Source organism: Vicia villosa, linkage group LG4 (assembly GCF_029867415.1).
Source record: "Vicia villosa cultivar HV-30 ecotype Madison, WI linkage group LG4, Vvil1.0, whole genome shotgun sequence".
Taxonomy (NCBI): Eukaryota; Viridiplantae; Streptophyta; class Magnoliopsida; order Fabales; family Fabaceae; genus Vicia; species Vicia villosa.
Window position 1 is genome coordinate 166,164,641 of NC_081183.1, and position 25,289 is coordinate 166,189,929.

The window sequence follows — 25,289 nt, forward strand, 5'->3', positions numbered from 1 at the left end:
GCGACATGTGTGTGAAGCACTGTTGGTATTTGTTCGTTTTGTTGCAGGAAGTATTTTGATGATTAGTGGGGGAGAAGCCTTTCTTCTTGAAAAAGTTTTGTTGTAAAAGATAGTCTGGTATGCTGTCGATAAGCGACGATTCAAGTGTTGTTAAGAGTTTTTTTTTGTTACGTAGATTTGAAGACGACATGAAGTTAAGAATGATTTTAAGAGACAAAATTTAGAGAGCTGCGATGTTCAGCATGATGGAGGAATGTGAAGTTGTCGATGCGAGTAACCTTTGTGTGAAATGCGAATGTTTGAAAAGTGATAGAGTAATGAAGTTGCAGTGGGATTTATGTTGGACTTGCATAAGTAACTGTCAGATGTGGTCGATGCTTGGAGTTGTGAATCGCGAGTTCGAGTTGGAAACTCGAGGGCGCGCATAGCTTGTAAAAAGAATTGTTGTCTCCGTGATATCAAGACTGGAATTTCGATGAAAGCATGCATCTCTCGAGTTATCAGGAGTTATTCTGGAGGCTGTTTGGGATGTGTTTGAGTCAAAGAAAAGTGAGTTTCGGAGTAGGATCTCCATAAGCAAGTCACAGAAAATTCAGAATCACTGTGAAACTTTAAGAATTCGTAACTTGAGTTCCGGATATCCGATTTGAGCTCCGTTTGAAGTGTCGGAAAGATAACAAGATGAATTGTATCATAAGAAGGATTGTAGAGAATTTTTTATCACAAATTTGACGTGAGGAGGGATTTGGTTGAGATGAGATGAATTGTGAAGTACGAGTATATAGGTAATTTTGGAGATGGAAAGACGTTTGACGATTGTGTGATGCTAAGTGACCACGAAGCATATTTTGTAATATGCTTGGAAGTTGGTGTATCATCGACAAGATATAACGAGTAGGAAGTTGTGGGTATTGTAAAAAAATCCAAGGTGAATCATTGTATTATGACGTGTTAATGGATTTGGGTGAAAATTCGGAAATGACGCTATTACGAAGTAACGACGGTTTATACTCCGCTATGGTTGTCGAATACTAATTGACAAATTGAGGAACTGATCACCCTCAATCCATTGTCAATGGTAGATGACAATCGTACTGAATGTTATAGATCTGTCTTGCTATCTTAATAGTAGAGAAAGAATATTGATGTTACATCGTGAAGTTAGTCGCTCACCAGTTTGTGTAACTTGATAAGAGGAGTGGTTGAGTAAGAGTTTGATGAAATGAATAATTCGGAGTAGTGAATATTGTACAAGCAAATGTCGCAAGGGAAAGATTTAGAGATAACAAGTGAAACAACGATGTGAAAATGAGTATTAAGGAAAGTCTGCGTTGGATTGAAAATTTGTGAACCATACAGTTGACGGAGTTTTAACAAGGCAGTGACTTAAAGAAGAATTATCAGAGTTGCGCAGCGGAAGCATTATGTTGCACTCTTGTTATACGACTTGTAAGAAGTGAAGGACGGTATGTCAGAAGACTGTGAAGTGGAGTTATCTTGATGTTTGGATTGATAGACAGTTGGAATAAGTGTGATGAGCCAGGATGCTGCATTGGGTCATGGATTATTGTGAATCTCGTAAGAATAGTAATGTGTTTGTGTTCTTGTGGAATCGTTGTTGTGTCGAAGAAGTAGTGATTGAAGTGTTACCAAACGCGATTTGGATATTTGAGAATTGGATACGAGATTTGGTTACGATGGTGTTGTCAAGTAGATTTTCGAGGACGAAAATATTCTAAGTGGGGGAGAGTTGTAACACCCGGAAATTCGATTATTCGCTTAATCTAGACGTTCGGAGTGTTTAGTGAAGTTTTCGTATTATGAGACGATTTAGTCTGTATTAGTTCGGGATAGCAGATCGATATTTAATCAAGAGTTTTGATATTTTCAGTATTAGAAATATTATTGGAATTATATTTGAAGTTTTGGAAATTTTCTGAGTAATTAAGATTAGACCGGAAATATGGTATATTGGTCGAATTTGGATTGTCGGTGTTATATAAGGGCATATTTGGAATTATTAAATTGAAGTCGGAAAATAATATTAAGAATAATATTATTTATAAGTCGGAATTATTAAATTGATAGAATATTATTAAAAGTGATATATTGGTTATTTCAGATTAATTATCTTATTGGGCCTAAGTTGGTTTGTGAAAAATAGTGTGGAGGCTAAGCCCAATTGCAAAAGAATAAAGTTAGGGTTTTAGAGAATGAGAAATGTAGTTTGTCATTTTGGAGAGAAAGAGGCAAACCTTGGGGAAGAGGAATGAGCTTAGAAACTTCTATCCATGGTGTCAAATTGGAGATCCATTGAGTTGCTTCAATTGATAAGGTAAGGGTGGGGTTCTCTTCCTATAATTGGGCTTATGAAACTTTGTATATTGGGGATTAGGGATTTATATTATTGCAATTGCTATGTTAAATTGTTGCTGGAAGTTAAGAACCTATGAGATATTGTTTCTATTAATTGTTGATGCTGTTGTTTGATGTTGTCGTGTTAAGTTACTTCTGGAAATTGAAAACTTGGAATTCTATGTTTAACTGCTATTTCTGCTTGTTGTTGCATTAATATTGCTGCTGTTTGTGTTATTCGTGAGCATTGATTTATGTATATATTATATGACGGAAGCGCAAGCCAATGATGACAAGCGACACAAGTTCTTTTTTTATTTCGTTTACGTTTCAACTTGTTTCATGGCTTTGGTTAATTACTAGTATATGGTTAATTACTAGTATAATAATAATATTATTTGAATAACATAAAGTATAACATAAAATATAAAATATAATATTGTTTAGTTATATAATGATAGGTTTGTTAACTTAGCAGAATGAGAAATAATTAATAGAATTGTTTACCGAATGCAAAAACAGTCCCGTTTGATCGAAATAGACGAATTAAACGGTATAATTAGTTATCCGGAATTTGATGAAAATTTACGCGGTAGCTAAGTTTAATTAGTATATTAACATGGTGGTGTCATTTTGTCGAAATTGTGATATTAGTCGGTCGATTAAATTAATAGTGAATTAATTTCAATTAGTCTATTTAATTAGAATAAACTTGAACTTAGATTAACTATTTGGTTTATCGGTAAATTATGATATCTTGAGAATTTGACCGTAATTGTGATTTGTCGTGAGTATTAAGAATTTAACCGGAAATTAGATAACTGGTAGTGACGTGGGATATATCTGATTAATTAGAGAATATTAGGTGAATGATTTTGGTTAGTTGATAGTGGGTTAGTGAGTTAATTAAACGACTAATTTATAGAGAATTATGAGACTAATGTGAATTGACTCAATGTGTTGATTTGTTGTGATATACCGAAACATGATGATGTTGTGATGAGTTTATCGATATGTGAAGTTATGTGTTTGTACCGAAGCATGATGATATCGTGACGATTTTATTTCTATGTGAAGATGAAAGATTATTTGTGACGTTGAATTACCTCTAATAATTGGTAATTACCAGTGATGTAGGCGTATGCCTCGCAGTGACGTGTGATTGTGATGAGTATGTTGTGTATGTCTTGTTTGTTGAGTCACATTGCATATGCATACTCTGTGACGGCCTGGATTGGCAAATTAGTGACGAAGGCTTATGCCTTATGCCTCAGATTCGGGCAATTGGTGACGGGGGCTGAAGCTCCGATTGGTACCACATGCATATACATGAGTCATGTCCCATGTGTCTTATGTGATTCATATTTGTGACGTTTTGTGACTATATCGTGACTGTATTTTCGTGACTTGTTAAATGATGAATAAATGTGAGAATGTGAATTGATGATTTTATGAATAGTATGATGATGTCAATATTTGTGAATGCGATTAACTAAGTATGTCTGTGTGACTTATATGTGATGTTTCGTGACTAAATGTATGACTTATATGCGGTGATGTTTTGGGACTATAACTGTGACTTATACTTGTGATGTATCGTGAATTAGCTTGCAAATTAAATGAATGAGATTTATATATAATTGATGAGAATATGATTTGTTATGACTTGTTGTGAGATGTATAGTATGTGAGATTTATGAGTTAGTGAATGCATGAGGTGTATAACAATGTTAATACTTGCGATGTGATAACTATATATGCCTGGATCCTAATATACAATTTATCATGCGCTCACTTATATGATTTGATATCTCACCCCTTTTCTCTTGTTCGCCGTTGCCTTTATATTGGTAACGTGCAGGTGTTCGAGTGTGAAGATTTAGCTTCCGTTAATCGAGTCGGTTGTCGCTCTGATACGTAGCACTCGGGGAACGATTTATGATGTTATGATGTTGTTGTTTATTGTTTTATCTTAGCTGAATAAGATGTTATTGATTAAAGATTGAGAATTTTGATCCCGCCGTGTTCTAATGAAAGAAGTTATTCTGTTTTGAAAAGTATATTATGTTGAGTATTTGTTTGATTGATTAAAGAATGTGCTATGTATCTGCTAAATGCGATGATGTGATTTCTTGTTAAATGAATATGTGACGCCTCAATTGCTTGTCGAGAAATTTTAGATACTCTGATATTTTCCACATTATAATTGCCGGGTAGAAATGGGGTGTTACAAAGAACAGATACTCACAGTGAATGTTAGCTCTAAATCTATCTCTAGAGTTCAGAAACTAACAGATAATCATCCTAGATAAGGATTCAAGAAGTTTATCTCTAAAGCACCCCAAATCCCCAGCATAGAGCAAAAATCCAAGATAACATCAACACAGATTTGTAAAGCAAGTTAAATATAACATTATAATCGGTAAATATACATAAGATTCAAGTAAATATACAAACAAAACCCAACCAAAGAGAAATACACAAAGAAGAAGAGAAATGAACCGAAAATCTCCCGGTTTGTCAGCTCCGTTCGACGCTCAATCCACCCCCGATCATCCTTATGCAACCTCCGAAGTTGTTTTCTAAGCTAATTTTGATCTAAGAATGAAGTTGATGGTGTTGGGACTCAAAAATACCCAACCCATGACCTAAAATTGTGATTTTGGCCCCTTTTAACGAGCTGCAGTCTTAGCAGGTCCGCTTAGCGGACCCCCTCCGCTCAGCGGACTCAAAATTGCATCCAGACGCTGATTTTCTCCGCTCAGCGGACCCCCTCCGCTTAGCGGAGTCTGCTAAAAATCAGATTTTGTTTTCGCCATAACTCGAGAACCGTAACTCCGAATTGCGCCCGGTTCGAAGCGTTGGAAAGCTTATTCAATGCTCTATCCAATAATGAATGAATGGAAACCAAAATGATGATTTTGGTCATCCTTGTTTTGAGTCTTTGGAAGTCCGCTTGACGATGGCTAAGCGGGCTTGCACCAAAACTGCGAAATCGAAGCCGTGCCTTTGACACTTTATTCCTCAAGGCTCCAATAAGCATGAATACCTATAAAAACAAAGTAAAAACTATCAAATGGTATAAAAGTATATGAAAATACAACTATTCACAAAGTATACGTATTTATACATAAAACGGGGAATTATTCAAACGGTATTAACAAAAGTATCGATAAGTGCCACTATTTACATACTAAAAACATCGACATTTTGGCACTTATCAATAATCCTTGAATGAAACTCGTTCGATTAATGTTTAATCTGGCAATTTTCCTTAAAATTCTTGTGGAGCATAAAGAGGATCAATGCAATTTTTTGTATTAAGCAAAACTACTCAGCCAAATAGCCCCATCTTACCTTGTGAGTGAGTGAGCATTTGTGAACCCTTTAAACTTGTAAAATCAGGAAATGAATCAGTTTTGAATATTACACAAATCACTAAGAAAACCACTTAGTGAACTTGTGATGTCTACTCAAAATAAAAAGAAGAATGCATCACTGATCCATTCCATCTTATTTGAAAACACAACAAGCACAAAATTTATGAGATAAAATCATGATTAAAAGAGCTGCACTAATGAAAAGAAGTAAGTTGGGGAGAAATTGCTCATTGCACAAAATAGAAAAAGATCCAAAGCAACGAAAGAGAAAGAAAGATAAGAAGATAAAAAAAGAGAAAAAGAAGTGCAAAATCAAACTATTGCATCACGTAAGAATTAAGGGGTGAAAAAGAAAAATGGAAAAGATCAAGGTATGAATAAATGAGTGATGCTCTTCAATAGCTTAGACAAATTTGAACTCAATAGCCTTAGGAAAATCACCTACCATTTGAACCTTGACCAAGATACAACCTTGGTCAAGAATTTTTCAAAACATGAATTTCTCAGATGAATGCATGAATTGATTAGGATGTTGACAATGTTATTGGATGAGAGTCCATTTACCACACAATTGAAAAATTCAGAATCTTCATCCCTTTTTATGAAAAAGAGTGATAGATTGATTCAAGTGAATTAGTGTTATTGCTTTTTGAGGACATGATGTGATCTTTGTAGGAAAAAACTTTTTCTCAATCATGCTTTGATTCTAGAAGGTAGTTGAACACGGCTTTAGCATGATAATTAGTCATTTGAACCATTCATGTTTCACCAAGTCTGATGCAAGAACATCAATCTTATACTTGATAAGAGTCATTTGTTTTGAAAGCTTCATGCTCTTGATTGAGGGCAAACAAGAGTTCAAGTTGGAGAGAATTTGATAAGTGGTCATGAATGAGGACTAGAGCACCATATCTTGACACTTATAAGGTTCATTAATACGAATTCCTTGACCACAATCATTGTTTTAATTAGGAACTAAAACTTGGTAATAACATGATTACTTGTTGATCTTTGATTTGAATTAATGCAGGCAAAATCACCCAATGCAAGTCCAAATGATGTATAATTGTCATTTGCAATCTGAATTAATGCAGGCAAAATCACCCGATGCAAGTTCAAATGATGTATAATTGTTATTTGCAATCAATGGACAATCTCACCTCAAGCACTTCCTTGCTTCATCTATCTGGCAAAACTCATCAAGAACATCTCTTCTAAAATAACTATTAAATTATATCTTACTTAAATGACCAAAACAACACTTATGTACCTAAATAGACAAGTGGATCAATAATTAAGCGTGTTAATAAAATTAATCGCACTTCGTTATAAAATGTCTCTAATGTCACTAATGACAACTTTTATTATATCGTTTTTACATTTAATGTCACTAATGAAAGCAACATTAAAACATTTAATGTCACTAATGAAAGCAAAACATTAAAAAATGACAGTGACCGTAAAAAAACTACCGCAAATATATACGGTATTAAAATACATATTTTTTCCTTTGCGGTAATAAACAATCCATGCTAATATAAACTGAGATTTTTATAAATGCTCACCTCTCCTTACTAATACTATCTATATTCATTTACTCTCTAAGTTATTTATTATCCTTTCCTTTCTCCTTACATTGAAAATATATAATTTTTATTTTATTATTTATTCTCTTAATCTACTTTAATATATTGAAAATTTTAAATAATTTTTTATTAATTCTAATATAGTTATAAAAGAGAAAATGATTGGTGTATAAAAATATTTTACACTATCAATCAATGACTTTCCGCCATGTCAGATTATAAATTTTTGGCCGCCTAAAAATATTTGGTATATACATGCTTGAACAATCAATAATAGGCCCATTAGTATACATGGGCTCAAATAATCAACAATAGGCCCATTGGGTAAAGTTAAAAAAAGACAAAAAAAAAGTTAATGTTTCGAACAAGAACAAAAAACGTTGTAACTCGTAAGAAATGAAAAATATACACAATAGATGTTAGATAATCAGGTCACCGGAAACCCGAGCTCCGAATCAACCTTTCCTGCCACAACTCTTCTTCAGCTACTTTCCAACCCCTTTCCCCTTCTTCCTCCGACCATAAAATCTCAACCTCACTAAACTTCATCTCCTTTATCAACCATAGCTAACCCAAAAACCCAAGGATTCGCCCTCCATTTTCATCAATTTTCAGTTACCCCTCTTTTCCCTCTTTTTTTTTTTCCATCTAATTTTACAATTTATCCCCTTTTTTCTCCGTTACTTGTTCATATTGTAGCTGTTATCGAATTTCTATTCATTGCACTTGTTATCTTGTTTGTGAGAATATATATGTTTTCGATCTTATCTGTTTCTGCATTTTCTTTGCTTTTTTACATGCAATTTATCTTATTCCAATGATTCACATTAGGTTTTAATTGGTATTATGGTTGAAAAGTTCGTATTTTTATTTTATGTTTAGTTGTTTGTGGAAATTTAATCTTAAGCTTCTTATTGACTTGGTTTTGTTTCAATGAAGTTATTGTGTATTGATTTCGGTGATTTGAATTTTCTTTCTTCCTTTTGTGTCCGGGTTTGTGTTTTCGGTTTTTCTTTAGTTTACTTATATAGATTAATTTTGATTTTAGATTAAATAGCATGGTAAAGCTTTGTGTTCCTGGCTGATTATTATTTTATGTTGCACATTTATGTTATTTAATTTATTGCGACCGGTAGTAGGTAGTACGCTATTTGTTTAACCCTAGCATTTAAGCGTTCGGCAGTATTATCAATTGGGGATAACGAAAAATAGTGGTTTGTTCGAATTTTGATATGCTATAGCTCTTTCGCCGCTATTTAGAAACCCTAGAATTTGATATGTTATGGTTCATATACTCTTAAGTTTGAGGCAATAATTGGTATTTGGGTGTTCGTTTTGGTTCGCAGGGCTGCATCGTCAGTATAAAGATTATAATGAATTCTTAAACTCATATTATACATTGAAGTTTTAAGTTGACAACTCTGAATGTTTCAGAAGTTCAGATGACTTTAGAATTCAATATACACATGCATTTGTTGTCTTTGATATATAGAATTGATAACTTCTCATTGTTGTTGTTAATGTTTGCTATGTGATTTTAGCCTAGTAACTAGTAATTGGCCTGGAACTTATAATTTCTTGCTTTTTTTCGCAGAACAAGTTGTGATGTACGTGCTATGACATTCCGTAGTTGACAAATGACTGTGGAGGCTTCTGGTAAGTTAAAGATGTCGCATGAATTTGATGATGATGATGATGGGCCGGTAGTTTTTAAGAGGAGTTCAGTGTCGAAGAGTAGTCAATTGCATTCAGAAGTGAGGAAATCAACTTCTCATAGTCATGATGGACGGCCGTATAAAAAGACCTCTGATGTGCCTTCTTCGAATGGCCAAAGTTCTAGCTCACAAAATGGTAAGGTTGTCCCATCCTCTAAGGCAATCGCCGCTGAATCTTCTGTGAGTGTAACAAAAGCATCGCCATCAATTCTCAAAACCTATGTGAGGTCCCCTTCAGCAAATAAAATTCCATCCTTTGGAAATAAAAAAGAGTCTCTTTTAGAAAAGAAAATTCCCGTTCAAGCTAAAGAGGAAAAGAATTCTACCAAACATCTTAAAGAAGATAAATGTGAAGATTCTGAGGACGAGGAGGATAATATGCCATTGAGTGCTAGGATGAAGGTGAACAATGACAATGCTAAGAAAGCAACTCCTGTTGTTGTAAAGAAATCTAATGAAGTAAAGAAATCTAATGAAGACTCTGATGATGATGATATTCCCTTGTCAGCAAGGATGTCACATGATACTAGTTTGGGAAAATCTAGTTCTAATTATAATGGCGCTGATCAGAAGAAACCATTTCCAAAAGTTCTGAAAGGACATCAATATGGTTCCAGTGCTAGTATTAAACCGGAAAGACCATCTACACTGTCTGTTAAGAGACCACTAGATAAGACTGATTCCTTGCACTCTTCTGTAAAGAAGTCTAAACTCTCAGATCCTACTCCATCAATTAATGCTAAACAAACATCGGTGAAATCTGAGCCGAAGGTTGAAGATGATGATGACGATGATATTCCACTGTCAGTTAAGAGACCACTTGATAAGAATGATTCCTTGCACTTTTCTGGTAAGAAGTCAAAACTCTCAGATCCAACTCCATCAATTAATACTAAACAAACATCGTTGAAATCTGAGCCAAAGGTTGAGGATGATGATGATGATGATGATGATATTCCTCTTTCCCAAAGATTGAATAAGTTGGCCCCATCAGTGGATAAACCAACTTCCTTGAAGAAGGTGACAAGTGTCAATAAAGTCAATAAAGGTGCTGCTCCATCTTTTAAGAAAAAGCCCATTTTCAAAAAATCAGGCAACAAATCAGAACAATTCAAATCTACTAAACTTACTCCGAGCTCTGGTGATGGGCAGAAAAAATGGACTACTTTGGTTCACAATGGTATCATCTTCCCACCTCTTTACAAGCCCCATGGGATAAAGATTCTCTATAAGGGGAAGCCAGTGACTCTGACCCCTGAACAAGAGGAGGTATGAGTTTGTATGTGAATAATGCTTTCACGGTTTTGACGACTGTTTGATCTTGCTTTTTTTGTTTTGTTTTTGTTGAGAATTTCACATTGGATGTGATATGACTTGCAAAAAGTGTATATAATTGTGGGACATTTCTCAGTTTACAACTTGAATTAGGCTCTGCCAAATCTTAAGATGATATCAGATTCTATTGTAGATCCCATTGGTAACCTGTTATCGGGCTACCTGGTCACACTAAAGATATCCAGCCATGTGTGCTGAGTGTCTCACATTAGACGTGTTTTAGCTCGAAAAAAAGTTTTTACAAGGGATCAACATTTCTTATCTTACATGTCAGTTTGTGGGGTTGAGTTGGACCTTGTCTAAACTCCAATAGTTTTGTTCCTGTATTTTAGTCTTTGTTAAATTTAGGCGAGTCAAGTATTTCAATGCGAGAATTCTCACATTAGTAAGTCTTTTTCTCAGAGTTAATATGAACTTGGAATGTTATATGTATGCAGGTTGCCACATTGTTTGCGGTCATGCGGGATACAGATTACATGCAAAAAGAAAAATTCAAGGAAAATTTTTGGACTGACTGGCGAACGTTGCTGGGAAAGAATCACGTGATTCAGAATTTGCAAGATTGTGACTTTACACCGATTTATGATTGGTACCAAATTGAAAAGGAGAAGAAGAAACAACTGAGTACAGAGGTAAGTTGTTTCGTTTATTCTCGTTGGAAAATGATAAAAGTGAATATCTCGAACCAAGCGTCATTTGTTTTTTAAGTAGATATTATTTGTGCTTTCCAATATCACATACAGAGATTAGTTGTTTTGAGATTTAATTTCGCGTTTAGCTGGTTTGGCTCTGTATTCTCCAAATCATGGTCGTCAAGTTTGTAGATCCTATGTTAGATTGAACAGGATATTTAGGCATGTAAAACATTTGATAGGCAAAATATAAATCACAGAAAGAACCTGTCTTGTATACCCTTACACTTAATCATTTCCCTCTTCTGGAAAACAACCTTTCTTGGAAGGACATGGAATGATAACCCAGAAACAGTATGAATCACAGAAAGAACCTTGAAATTGTTTTCTTTTCTTTCCATAACCCTGCAGAATAGACAAAGGGTTAAATTTTGGTGGTTTTTTCCGCTGGGAGTGGGCTGGAATATTATTGAATTTGGTGTATCAGCAGGTGTTTGTATCTCACACAGTATCAGTGAGTTTAATGTCCAAGCTTGCAACTTTTCCACTGTCCCAACAAAACGTTTTCTGAGTTATGTGTTTCAACAATCTGACTTACACTTTTGAGTTCTGGCAACTATTGTCCAAATAATAAAGTATAGCATACATTGCTTCAATTTATTGATATTTTAACAATCTTTTGGAAAAAAGTTTGAGATGAATCTCGGCTACTTTATAAAATTTATTTGGTAAATCTCATACTCCCTTTGAAGCTTTTTGATTTGAATTGATGTGGTTTTATCTGGATAATACAGTCAGATACATCTTTATGCATGTATGTGTCTTTTGTGAAGCTTTTTCTTAGTTAGCTTGAGATGTGATCATTAGTGTCATTTATTTATTTTTGTATTTATTTATTATGCTGAGTGTTGACCTTCTTTTGTCTTCTTTTTATCAGGAGAAAAAGGCCATAAGAGAAGAGAAAATGAAACAAGAGGAGAAATACATGTGGGCTATTGTTGATGGTGTTAAAGAGAAGGTTTAATCTTCTCTCTTTCTTTCTCTTGAAAAAATCTCCTTCCCTGTATCTCTTGAAAAAATGTTGTCTGGTTTTTGCCTTAGAATTTGTACAGCTTTGGGAATAGCAAAAGTATATTATTTAACTTGAAGGGGTTATCCGTTCATAATGTTTAACTTTTTAACTTTTCTCCTGTTGACCTTTCTCTATCTAAACTTTTACTTTTGAAATGTTCTAATGAAACTTAGTTTCAATTTTTTTTCTTAGGAAGGCTTGTTATGACTAATTTTTGTTAATTCTTTTAGGTTGGCAATTTTAGAGTTGAACCTCCAGGATTGTTCCGTGGACGTGGAGAGCATCCCAAGGTTGTTATGATAATTGCTATTGTTATTGGAAATAAAAACATGTAAACAAACTTCAGATGTAATGGTTTTCATGAATTTTAGGTGCATCTTGAGATTTTTTAGAAGTATCCGACAAATTTTGGCACTTAACTACTTATACTTTATGTTATTAGATGGGCAAAGTGAAAAGACGCATCACTCCAAATGATGTCGTAATCAATATAGGAAAGGATGCACCAATTCCTGAATGTCCTATTCCTGGTGAAAGGTATTATTGTTCAAAACTTCTTGGCGAACAAGTCTTAAGAGCTAATGAATACTGCAAATTGATAGTCATGTTATGTTCTAAAATCATTGATTTGTGTTCCCTTGGCAGCTGGGGGGAGATAAGGCATGATAATACAGTTACTTGGTTAGCCTACTGGAATGACCCAATCAATCCAAAGTTATTCAAATATGTGTTTCTGGCAGCTAGTAGTTCTTGGAAGGGTCAAAGCGACAAGGAAAAGTATGAGAAAGCAAAGATGTTGAAGGTGCTTTCATGCTTTGTTTATTAGCTTTTACTAAATATACCTTTCACAAGATATTTTGTATAATATTTAAAAGAACCTATTTAATCATGCAATACCTTGACATCTGGATGCAGAGTTATATAGGGAACATCAGGGCTGCATATACGAAAAATTTCACAAGTACAGATATTACGAAGAAGCAAATAGCTGTTGCTACTTATTTTATTGACAAACTAGCTTTGAGGGCTGGCAATGAGAAGGTAAAAGAAATACCTCTTTCCTATTTCTTTTCACTTCCTTTATCATCTGAAAATTACCTCGGCATTTGCAAATCAAATATAGTTGCTTATCATTTACATTTCCTCAGGATGATGAACAAGAAGCTGATACAGTTGGTTGTTGTACATTAAAAGTAGAAAATGTGACTGCAGAAGGCCACAACAAGTTGAAGGTATTTGAGCTTCAATATCTAACTACCTTTGTCTGTTTTTTTTACGTTGAGGAGCATGAACAGCACTACAGTACATGTGATTTTTTCTTAAGTTTGGGGTATAATCATGTTTCCTTGCTGGACTAATGCAGTTTGACTTCCTTGGTAAAGATTCAATCAAGTATGAAAATACAGTTGAGGTGGAGCCTCCTGTTTACGATGCCATTTTGGAGTTCCAAAAAAGTGAGAAAATGGTTACACTTTTTGATATACTTCCTATAAGATGAGGTCATTAAGTATCTACTTTTTTCAATTATCAGATAAACTTCCCGGTCGTGATCTTTTCGACAAATTGGATACAAGTATCTTAAATGCTCATCTGAAGGAACTCATGCCCAACCTGACAGCAAAAGTCTTCCGTACATTCAATGCATCATTCACTTTGGATGATATGGTAAACATGCTTTGAAATTAATACCCAGAAATTCACATTGCCTTCAAAAAGAGATTATTATGATCTCTTCTATACTTTGTGTACTGTCAATTAATTACTCTATCATTGTGTTTGTGCGGTGTTGATACCTTTTTAAATAGCTATATTGAAATAATATCAATCTTTAAAAGATCAAATTAGAGGTTTTGTTGAGTTTATTCTGCCAGGTAATTTTAGAACTTGTATGTTAAATTTTTCTTGAATTATGTGACGGCAGTTGAATAAGGAAACTAAAGATGGAGATCTTGCCGAAAAAATTGTTGTCTATCAGCATGCAAATAAACAGGTGACTTCAGAAAATTCCTTTTTTGTTTCCTTTGTCAATGCGCACAGATTGTTGTGTATTTTACTGGTTTTCTAAGTCGCATTGATGTGTCTTTTCCATAACAGGTTGCGATCATTTGTAATCATCAACGTAGTGTTTCAAAATCTCACAGTGCACAAATTTCAAAGTTAAATGAAAAGATTGATGAACTTCAGGTGACAATACTATTTAGAATTTCAAAACTTGGGTGTGGATGAATTTCTCGTTGCTTGAAAATAGAGGGCAAAGCGAGTACACATTCTTGGGGCTGACATATTTTTTGATTGTAGGCTCTTATGAAGGAGCTGAAAACCGATTTGGACAGGGCAAGAAAAGGAAAGCCGCCTCTAAAAAGTTCAGATGGAAAGAACAAAAGGAACTTGACTCCTGAAGCGTAATATACATCTTTCTCAGCATCTTTACAAGTTATAATCATTAAGTATAATTTGTTATTGTGATTTACGTTAAATAACATACAGGATAGAGAAAAAGATGGATCAAACCAGTGCAAAAATTGATAAAATGCAACGTGATATGATGACTAAAGAAGATCTAAAAACTGTGGCACTTGGCACGTCCAAGATAAACTACTTAGATCCCAGGATAACAGTTGCTTGGTGCAAGCGGCACGAGGTTCCCATTGAAAAGGTCTGGACTTCTTCACTTATCATGATTACACTTAATCAAATTTTGAAACGTACGATATTTAATGGTGAACTGATATAACTCTGATGTTTGATTTTGATTGGCTTATGACTAACATACCCTGAAATGCGCAGATTTTCAGTAAAACTCTGCTGGAAAAATTTGCTTGGGCAATGGATGTGGATCCTGACTTCAGATTCTGAGACCTATAAGATGGAGGAGGAATACAAATACAATTATGCAGGGGAAAAACATTTTTTTTTTACTTATTTCTTCTACATGAAATGAAATAATTTTTTGTTTCTGTTTTATTAAGTTCAACGGAAATTTATGTTGCGAATTCTTGATCTAATCTAATTCGGGGTGAGTTGTCCCTGTCCCCTTTGTTCATGGACTGTCAACCATTCATATTTATAAGTTAATGTGATGACCATTGTTAAATTTGGAAAATGAGATAACTTGTTTATTCATTCATTCCTGTTTATTCTATTATGTGTGATTGCTTTCCCAGTGGTTGAGTTTGGATCCTCATGCTGCTCATATTTTGGTCTTGATAGGATAAAGGTAGTTGACAATAATCTTTTTGAAAATGTTCAATGTTAAGAACTTTACATAATAGCTCATTTAACTAAATAATAAAAGCTAGAACTCCTAGTAAAAGGGTAGACAAACAATATACATGTGCGTGTTGAAAGCTGATAATCGATTATCACGTAGTCTTAGCAAGAAAAACAATGAGATGTAGTAGAAGAGGTTTTGTTTTAGCATTTTAGAGATACCATAAAATGTTTTTTAAAATGAGTACCTTGATTTGCTTATCTCTTATAACTTCTCTTGATCATCTTCATACCACGTGCATTGATCAAATTCTTAGATACTTGAACTTCTTTTTCTTCTTTAGTATAGAATCTATAGATTGTCTTCATAAAAAAAAAAAAAATTTATGGAGAAATATTTCATCACAAAATCTATAGTTTTGTCTAGCAATAATTGATCATTGCAGAGAGCCAACATTATTATTAACCAAGCACTTTGAAAAGATTGAATGAGCATTTTGAATAACATAAAAATTAATCAAAATGCTAAATTAGAATATGATAAGAATATGGAAAATTCTATAAATTTAAAGATATTCAGCCTAAATACATTAACAAGAAACATAGATGTTTTAATTTTCTTAAAATAAATTAAACATTATGGTATCATAGTTTGGTTAAACTGCTAGACAAGGCAAAGTCATTGAGGAAATATGTTGGATATATAAAATTATTCATTATCACATCCTTCAAATAAAAGATTAAGATTTTGGAAAAGTTAATTATATGATGGCATCAAAATATAAGACTCAATTTATTAATTAACGATAAATGATTATATCAAAAATATAAGACTCAATTTATTAATTACGCTTAAGTAGTCTTTTGGTCCCTGTAAGTTGGTGTATTTTTATTTTTTGGTCTCTGTATCTTTTTTTTTTTTTTGGAAATGGTCCATAAATGTTAAAATTCTTTTAGTTTTAGTCCTAAAAGAAAATTCGCAAGAAACCTGCAGATTTTTACTTTAGGAACTAAAATCAAATGAAATTTAACATTTGAGGGCTTTATCCTCAAAAATAAAAATCGCCAACTTATAGAGACCATAACACTATTTAAGCCTATTAATTAACATAATTTAAGGATAAAATAATTTTAATTGTCTTAGAATAGTTCAATATAATTTATAATCTTATACAAGTGAGCATACCGTGATATTATAAATTCAAAAATGTATTAAGAATCAACTAAATTTAGTCAAAATATTGAAAATATAATTTTAAAATAAAAATGTTATTTTCTAATTCCCTGAATTATCAATCAATACAAATGAGATCAATAAGTAATTCAATGGACTAACAAGCCACAAATAAAATGAATCTTCATAATTAATGTAGAATAAAACAGAGGCACGTATGGATATCCCATCAACTAATTCCATTAAAATGTCACGAGTTATAATATTTGCAAAATATATTTTGAAACATAGAAACATAAATTAAATAACAATCTCATTCTACAAACAAAAATAAAATAAAAAATTTATTTTATAAAAGAATTTGATTTATCGGTTGATATTGTCAAGCCAGAACCAGACTAATGACTGCTAATAATTATAGGATAAATTAGGATAGATTATTATATCATTAATAATTTATAAAGGTTTATATCAATTAATACCAAATTTGAGAACAAATTATTCAATTTAAAATTTGAGGTAACAAAATAAAACTATAATATAGGATAAATTTGTTTTTGAATATTCACACATAGTACAGTAGTTTTAAAATGTATCTAATCAAGCTCGATAAATTTATTTTTGAATATTTGCAAGAGTAATGTTAAATAGTACGAAGGTTCAATTTAAAGAAATGCAAGAATGTTTATTTATCTTAACATTGATTGGTGGGTAGGATCATGGGGTAGCGGTATTATAACTCTTTAATAATAATAATTTGTTTAGAGAAAATATATGAAGAAAAGAAAAAGATAAGGGAGAGAATGTTCACTTATTTTGCTTACACCAAACATTCTTCACTTTCTTGCCAATTTATTTTGCAAGCTTAAGCATATTCCTATTCGCAAATAGTACAATAGTTTTTAAATATGTATCCAATCAAGTTCTACCGATTGATAAATTTGTTTTTGAATATTTGCACATAGCACAAATTATAACATAATCAAGAATAATAAGAATTATAACCTAATCAAGAATAAGAATTATAACTTAATCGAGAATAATAAGAACGGCGTACCTTGTAAGATTTGAGAAACTATTGTTTAGGATTTGAGAGTATCTCAATTGTTTAATAGGATAACGCTTAATAACGGCGGATGATAGTGACTTTTCACTAAATTTATTTGACTGGTCCAACCCACGATGATACATAAAATCCAATTAAATATTTTATCAATAATTAGTTTATTTATAATTAACTATAATATAATTAATTAATAATTTATCATGTCAATCTATATTTAGTTAATTAAACTAACAAATTGATGCTTGACAATATTATTTTTATGAATAATATTTGAATTTTCAGATTATGCTAAAAATAAATCAGTGCACTTATGCGCTTCAAGCCTAAAGGGCTCTTTGAAAAAGGATGTGTCAACAACAACTATAATGAAAAACCATTAAGTACTAATAAAAATATACTAAGTTCTATTTTAATCAAAATATAACAAAGAAAATATCTCTTATCAAATAAATTTATCTAAATGTGAATATTATTTCAATTTCAGCTTCTACAATTTTTCAAAAGATAGTCTAGGTTTATCATACTATACGAATACATGTATTAGGGGTGTTTACAATGCGGTTTAAGCGATTTTGACGTAAAAAATTATCCGAACGATAAGAAAAATAGTGTGCCGTTCGGTTGGCTTTTAAAAATAAAATCGAACCAAACCAAACTAAATCAATGCGGTTTGGGTTGATTTGATTAGTTCGGTTATACATAACAACATAACTTTGTATATAGATAACAACAAAACTCATTATATTTAGACAACAACTTTTCATTTAATATACATAAATAAGATTAGATAAAAGCGGAATAAAAAATATAAAATAGTAGTATAAAACAATATAAAAATATTATAATGAAATAGAAAAAAAAGAGAAGTGAAAGATTAGAAAAGATGAAAAAGAAAAAGTAAAAGAGATGAGAGATTGGAGAATAAGAGGAGGATTAAAAATGTAATTGGAAGAGAGAATAATAGAATAAAAATAATAAGATGAAAAAGAAATAACTTAAGAGATGAGAGACTAGAGAAGAAGAAGTAATATGTACTTGGAAAAAAAGATGAGAAGAAGACGCGATTACGCGAAATTTGAGAAGACTTAAACTGAAATCTTAAGTGTGAGGAAGAGAAAATCATTCGTAATCGTAAGACTAAGACATAATAGATTTGAGTTTAGGTTGAATATGGGTTAAGTGAATGTTGGTTGTAATGTAATGCGGTTTGGTTTGTAAATCACAAACCGCACATTGAACCGAACCGCACAATTTTGTTAAAAAATGGCCCAAACACATCCCAATCAAAAGTAGTTTTTTGCGATTTCGATTTGATTCAGTTCGATTTTACAGTTTTATCTTTTATATTGAACCGATTTAATTTTAAATATCCCTAACATGTACAGTGTGCGTCCGAACTTTACTGTTTGAATGAGACAATAAAAATAATTTTAAAATTCATAATGTTTGAGTGAAATATTTAGTGTATTAAACAATTCTATAGAGAAATACAAAGATGTGATTGGTCAATAGCTGAATTTTGGATCAACACACATTTCACCCAATTATCATTCTTTATAAACATATAAAAACAATAAATTAGTTTGATAATTGAATTAGAGAGACTTGTAATTCAAACCACCTATGTAAATACTACATGTAATGTAGCATGACACCATGACATCTACAAAAAGAACAAAGAAAAAAATAAATTGAACAAGCAATTTTTAATCTATAAATTAATTAAACTATAAATTTATGGGTTAAATATGTTTTTGGTCCACCTAAATATCTCAAATTTTGTTTTTAGTTCTTCAAAATATTTTTTTTAAGAATACTTCTCATAAAATTTTAATTTTAATTTTAACTTTTAGTATTTCCTGCATCTTTACAACGATTATTATAATTTAATGATAAAATTAGCGACGGTTTTTTACTTAGCGACGGTTTTTGCGGGAGGACCAAAAGTTAAAATTAATTTTTTAGAGAGATCATTCTTTAAAAGAAATATTTTAAAGAACTAAAAACAAATTTTAAAACATTTAAAAAGACCAAAAATATATTTAGCTCTAAATTTATTAAAACTCTCCACATTTTATTGTCATTTACTTCGTAAAGAATGTCACTACAATAAATAAAAATTATTTTAAATTTAATGTGATTGTTACTTTTGTATAGAGCTGTCAAAATGGGCTCGGCCCATCGGGCCGGCCCATAAGCCCTCCAATTTAGCCCGGGCCGGGCCGCAAAATACCTTAAAAAAACACGACCCTGTCTTTTTGGGCCAGCCCACCGGGCCTATGTTTTTTATGGGCTGGGCCGGGCCGGGCCAAGAGGGCTTCGGGCTGGCCCATTAGAAAAAGATTTCGGTAAAATTTGGAGAAAAAAGATTGATATGAGATATGATTTCATAAATGTGTTTTCAAGTCATAAAGAAAAGTTAAAGAGGATCAAGATATATTTTCAAGATGATGTGATCAAAGAAATGATTGTGAGATGGAGAGAAAATTTGATAACTATTGGTGATAATATTAAGTTACTTTATAGTTTTACATGGATGATTTTGTGGTATTCATATATATTTATGGATAAATATTTTAAACACCACTTATATACGTTTATGATGACTCTCTACTTAAATTGTATTGCATTTATCCATTACATCCTTTTTATAAATTAAAATTATAATATTGAAGTACGGGCCGGGCTGGCCCATCGGGCCGCACGGGCCTTTGAAATATGGGTCGGGCTCATTTTATGTGGCCCATTAAACAATTGGGCTGGGCCGGGCCAGCCCATTAAAACACGTTGGCCCACCGGGCCGAAGCGGGCTGGGCCGGGCCGGCCCATTTGACAGCTCTACTTTTGTAACCTGAAATTATTTTTCCTTTCTATTTATATATTATAAATATCCTAATGTTTTATTTTACGTAGTTCGTTTGAATTTTGCACACTTTAAAGATAATTTAATTATGTTGATTATTAAGATAAATTATATTTTGTTTATTAAAACAATTAATTTGAAATAATTAAGTTAAAATTGGTTCTCTCAAGTTTTGTTGGGCATCATGGAGCTGGAGCATCTACATTGGACAGAGAGCAATACACAAGTAAAGAGACGTCACATATTCACTCAAAATTTTACGGTAATATGTGTACGAGTCATCTCACCTATAAAATGCTCAATCTCCACTTTTTCAAGCAATATGAGACTAACAACTCACACTTGTACATAACAATCTCCCCCTTAAATGTGAGTCTATCCACTAAGCTCCCCTTCAAGCATAAGTTTTTTCATCATTTCATACATTTGTACCGCTGTTGCGAACACTACAATGGGACACGCCGTCCAATCACCACATTGTCATGAAGACTTTCGATACAAGGAGCCGGTCTCTTAGTTGAACCATCGACTCTGATACTAATCTGATGGAAAATTAAGATATAACAACAAACCAATACGTAACGAATATAAAATTCCCTACACTAGTAAAAACCTTGAGTATTAACAACAAATATTAGACGGAAAATCAAACAAATAAACGTATAAAAGAACACCGATATTTTTAACGTGGAAAACTGCCTCTCAATATGAGAGTAAAAACTACAAGTCGTCCAGACCAAAACGTTGATTCTACAAAATAAGGTCGGAGACACATGTTCGAGGTTCGAATCTTTATCCAACAAAAATACTTCGACAAATGTTGTGACCAACGGTGTTAAGATCAGTCGAAATTGAAATATAACAAGTAAAAATACTAGTAAGAAAATATTAATAAACACTACATTTGTATTTTAAAAGTATAAAAGATTTTAGAAAAATATTATAAAAAAGACACTTGATATAAAATGCATAGAATATTAATTATATACATCACTGTCAAAATATTATTTATGATGATGTAATTACACCAATAGCTAAAGAAGTAAATTTACTATATACAACTTTATTATATTTATTAATCTATTTACAAAAATATTAACTAACATTCAATTTAAAATGGATGTAATATTTGCTTTTGAGAACCTTCTTGGACATGAGAATGAAACTTCCACTCAAGTTCATCAAGTGTTCTCTTAACAGCATCTGCCACATCATCTTCTCCAATCTTTCAACAAACCAACACATTATTAGCATAAACAAATCTTATATATCTTCAACTTTCCAAATCTTACAACTACAAAACCCAGCACTAAAAAATATTAAACAATTTTCCCTTAGAAAAATCAGAATTTTTTAAACAAAAACATACCTCAGTTTCTATCTCCAAGACTGCAAAAAATTCCTGATGAGAAAAATCTGTCTTGATCCTTCTAGTATCCACACCATGTCCTTTCAACAATTTTAGTGTCTCAACTATAGAATCAATTCCAGATGTAGATGAATATGTCACTCTCAAATGCTGCAATTTTCTTTCCTCGATATTTCCTTCGAGCACAAAGTTTTTCCTCTCTAATTCCTCTTTGTATCCTTGCAGCCTTCTAATTTCCTTAGCTGCTGTTTGAACTACTGAATTATTATCTGTCTACCGCATAGGAAACAAAAAAAATTCCATATTAGAAATACTTTGGAAAAATTACACTGCGAATCTGATCAGGTTCGCAGTGTATCTATAACTGCAACTGCAATTTAAAACTATGATGTGAAAGTCTCAGAGAAAGTTTGTATATATATATACTTTGGTTCCATGAGGTAAAACTGAATGTAAGTTGAGGCAACACTGTCTCTGTCTTTGTCTTCTCATTCTTTCACTAATCATGTGTTTGAAGCCACGTTCTCTTTCGCAATCAGCTACTTTACTTCTCTCTACCGGCAAACTTTTTCTCAAAAATGCAAACATTCTCTTGTTCATGGAATGTGAATTGGAGCCTTTTAAAGAACTTTGTTTTCCTAAACTAATCTTGGGTTGTTGGTCTCTATATTGAACAAAAGCACTTGGATTTTGTATAGGACAAGGTTGTGTTTGAACAAAATTACTTGTTGAAAGAAGAGGTTGTTCATCCCAAAAAACATCACCTAGAAGAAGATTCTCAGGAAAAAAAGGATCCATGATGTTTTTTTGTTTTGTTTAAGAGTAAGAGAAAAATGTGTTGTTGGTGTTGAATTTATATGTTGAGGAAATGGTGTGCTAGATTGAAAAACGTGGTCAATTATACTGTTTCGACCATTCGTGGGTCAAAGTTTGTACATGCAAGTAAGGTCTTAGTTTAAACGAAAGTGTCTTGTTTTATGCATGCCCCCAATCAAGAATTCGTGCAAGGTGGGCCCAACATTCATATATGAGAAACTAGTCAATTTTCCCCTAGTTGAGTATTTTTTAAATAGATAAAAAAATATAAGGGTGGTTCAATATTTTTATTTTGAAATAGATAAAAATTTTAAACCTGCAGGTTTTAAGAGAAATTCTTAGGTGGACACGACCCCAAGAAATAGTTTTACACACAATCAATCATAAAATTTTAATGAATTAAAAAATAAAAATTTAATCTTCTTTCTCCTTTATAATCACAACCACTTATGAATTCAATTAAAAATTAAATTAAAATTCAAATAAATTTTAAATTTTCTCTCTCCTTCATAATGAATTATCTTATTTCTATTGATTGTGACATTAAGAAGAATTTTTAGAGCATAATTATCGCACGACAGCTCAGCGTTCCTACACAAATAATAAAGACATTATGTAAGAGCATATGGATATTTGATCAAACAAGTCGTGGTTACATATGACCACGTTCTCATATGTGAGAGGTTCTTTATCTTTTCTCATTGCCAGCTGGACTAATTAAAAGCGCTGGTATTAATTACAAGTTTTTATATAATATAAATGTGGAGTATATATAGAATTTGATGGGACCCATTTAGAGTTTTTGATGGATTATATGGATATTTGAAAAACGTAGTAGAGTTGTTTAAAAAATGAAAAACTATAAAATAATATAAAAAAATGAATGGGTTCCATTTAAGGAACTCAAATGGAGATGATGGATGTGGGTGCTCTAAGAGTTTTTAGAGATGTAAAGTTCACTTATCCCTTCCTTCCACTTTCATTTTTCACAGCGAAACAAAATTTTAATTTCGCAACCCCAATTATATCTACCGCATCAAGTCTTATTTTTTTACATAATTTTGTAGGGAAGGTTTAATCGAAGCGAACATCAAGTAACCCTAAATATATAAAAAAAAGGAGAATTACTATCAATTATTTGTATTTTAAAATAACACTTTTAATTATTTATTTTATTCTATATATTCCTCTTTTTATAACAAATATATAAGGTATTAATAATTAAATAATAAGTGATGTTATATTGAATTTTAGAAACTAAAACTAAATAGGAACTAAATATTCTTTCTGCAAGGTCGGATTCCAAGATTTCCAAAAAAAAAAAAAATATATTCTTTCTGCAAAAACAACAATTAGAAAACAATATATGGAGATTATAAAGTATGATAAAAAAAATTAATAGAATGAAATTATTTCCTTAATTAAGTCATTACAAAAAAAAACAGACTCTTGAAATCATTATTTTCAACAACCTATTCAAGGGCACAAAAGAAGCTATATCACATCAGCCGACACATTAAAATCAATAACAAACCCATAAAAAACATAAAGTTTACACAAAATCACAAATCATAGCACCAAACTTCATTAACTTATTCCAAAAAACCAACCAAACTCAAGACCTCTTCTCAATCTGAACAATCCAACACCATCACATGCATAGCCTCCAAAATATTTCAACAAGTTTCAATCTTGAAAAAAAAGTTAATTAATATATAGTTTTCATATTAGGATTTTCATATTTCCAAATCGAATTTAGGTCTTTTAATTGTAGATTTAAGAAAAGTGATTTTGTTTTGTATTTTTAAAACTAATTTTTATAATTCTCTTAAAAATAATTTAAATTTGTTTCAAATTTATTTTTATAAATAAAAAAAATAATTTTAACATATATTAACATAAATATTGATTATTAAAAATTAACATATAATCAAAATCACATATTGAAAAGATGTATTTTCAAAATAAATTTTATGACAATTTATTTAAATTAGTTTTTAATTTAAGTAATTAGCATACAAAAAAATTATAGCAAAACTATAAATATCTAAAATAACAATTTGTTAAAAATTATTTTAATTATTTTAAATAAATGTATATAATATTATAAAAATCATTTTAAAAATAAAATACATACGGACCCTTACACTCCGTGTAAATATGAATAGGAAAATTTTAATAAAAGAAGAAACAAACTATTATGAATCCCGTCTAAAGACACAATTATTATTTCTAATATATTTTAATAAATATTATATTTATTAATTTTTAAATAATTAACATTAGGAAGATCTATTGAATTTAAAAGGTCTATATTTTCTACTACTCCAGCGTTAATTATAGGAAAAAAAAGTTCACGCTTATTAAGAATGATAATTAATTGATTTTAATTTTTTTAATTTTATATAAATGAATTAACATAATTATTAATTTATTTTTAATTAAATCTAATTAAATTATTATTTTTTAATACTATTAAATAATTAATGCAGTTTTGAGATAAAAACATTTACTTATATTTAAGGAAAAAAATTTACAAAATTTTTCTTATCAATAAGGCCGGATGGAGTAGCCATAGTGAAATGTAGGATAATATATATTTTTTATATAAGCATATATAGACATGTTTTGTCATGTATTGAAATGGAATACAAGATGATCGATTCAATAATGAAGATCATCGTGGACCACTTTTAGTGTAGTTGAGACGATTCGA

The 25,289-nt window shown here is 31.6% G+C and overlaps 2 protein-coding genes across 2 annotated transcripts; one reads left to right on the forward strand and one right to left on the reverse strand.

Annotated features, from left to right (window-relative positions):
* The first annotated feature begins 7,705 nt into the window (after positions 1 to 7,705).
* Positions 7,706 to 15,202, forward strand: LOC131595774 (DNA topoisomerase 1 alpha-like). Its single transcript, XM_058868242.1, has 16 exons — positions 7,706 to 7,935; positions 8,916 to 10,305; positions 10,809 to 11,003; positions 11,941 to 12,021; positions 12,306 to 12,365; positions 12,518 to 12,612; positions 12,721 to 12,877; positions 12,991 to 13,116; positions 13,224 to 13,307; positions 13,439 to 13,529; positions 13,607 to 13,740; positions 13,997 to 14,065; positions 14,170 to 14,259; positions 14,374 to 14,477; positions 14,563 to 14,731; positions 14,863 to 15,202. Exons 2-16 carry the CDS (start codon positions 8,959 to 8,961, stop codon positions 14,929 to 14,931), a joined length of 2,871 nt encoding a protein of 956 aa, XP_058724225.1. The 5' UTR covers positions 7,706 to 7,935; positions 8,916 to 8,958; the 3' UTR covers positions 14,932 to 15,202.
* Positions 15,203 to 21,363: 6,161 nt separating this feature from the next.
* On the reverse strand, positions 21,364 to 22,560 carry LOC131600177 (transcription factor bHLH92-like). Its single transcript, XM_058872377.1, has 3 exons — positions 22,184 to 22,560; positions 21,758 to 22,030; positions 21,364 to 21,613 (listed from the first exon to the last, which is right to left on the reverse strand). The coding sequence occupies exons 1-3, from the start codon at positions 22,553 to 22,555 to the stop codon at positions 21,500 to 21,502; spliced, it is 759 nt and encodes a 252-aa protein (XP_058728360.1). The 5' UTR covers positions 22,556 to 22,560; the 3' UTR covers positions 21,364 to 21,499.
* Between the last annotated feature and the right edge of the window lie 2,729 nt (positions 22,561 to 25,289).

What these genes read in the sequence shown, in the direction of transcription:
- LOC131600177 (XM_058872377.1), bottom strand. Translation starts at nt 22,555, where the DNA reads ATGGATCCTTTTTTTCCTGAGAATCTTCTTCTAGGTGATGTTTTTTGG. An exon ending in TTTTACCTCATGGAACCAAA is followed by an intron (nt 22,031 to 22,183) that starts GTATATATATAT and finishes CCTATGCGGTAG; the next exon opens with ACAGATAATAATTCAGTAGT. An exon ending in TCTTGGAGATAGAAACTGAG is followed by an intron (nt 21,614 to 21,757) that starts GTATGTTTTTGT and finishes GTTTGTTGAAAG; the next exon opens with ATTGGAGAAGATGATGTGGC.
- LOC131595774 (XM_058868242.1), top strand. Translation starts at nt 8,959, where the DNA reads ATGACTGTGGAGGCTTCTGGTAAGTTAAAGATGTCGCATGAATTTGAT. An exon ending in AAGGCCACAACAAGTTGAAG is followed by an intron (nt 13,308 to 13,438) that starts GTATTTGAGCTT and finishes GGACTAATGCAG; the next exon opens with TTTGACTTCCTTGGTAAAGA. An exon ending in CATTCACTTTGGATGATATG is followed by an intron (nt 13,741 to 13,996) that starts GTAAACATGCTT and finishes ATGTGACGGCAG; the next exon opens with TTGAATAAGGAAACTAAAGA.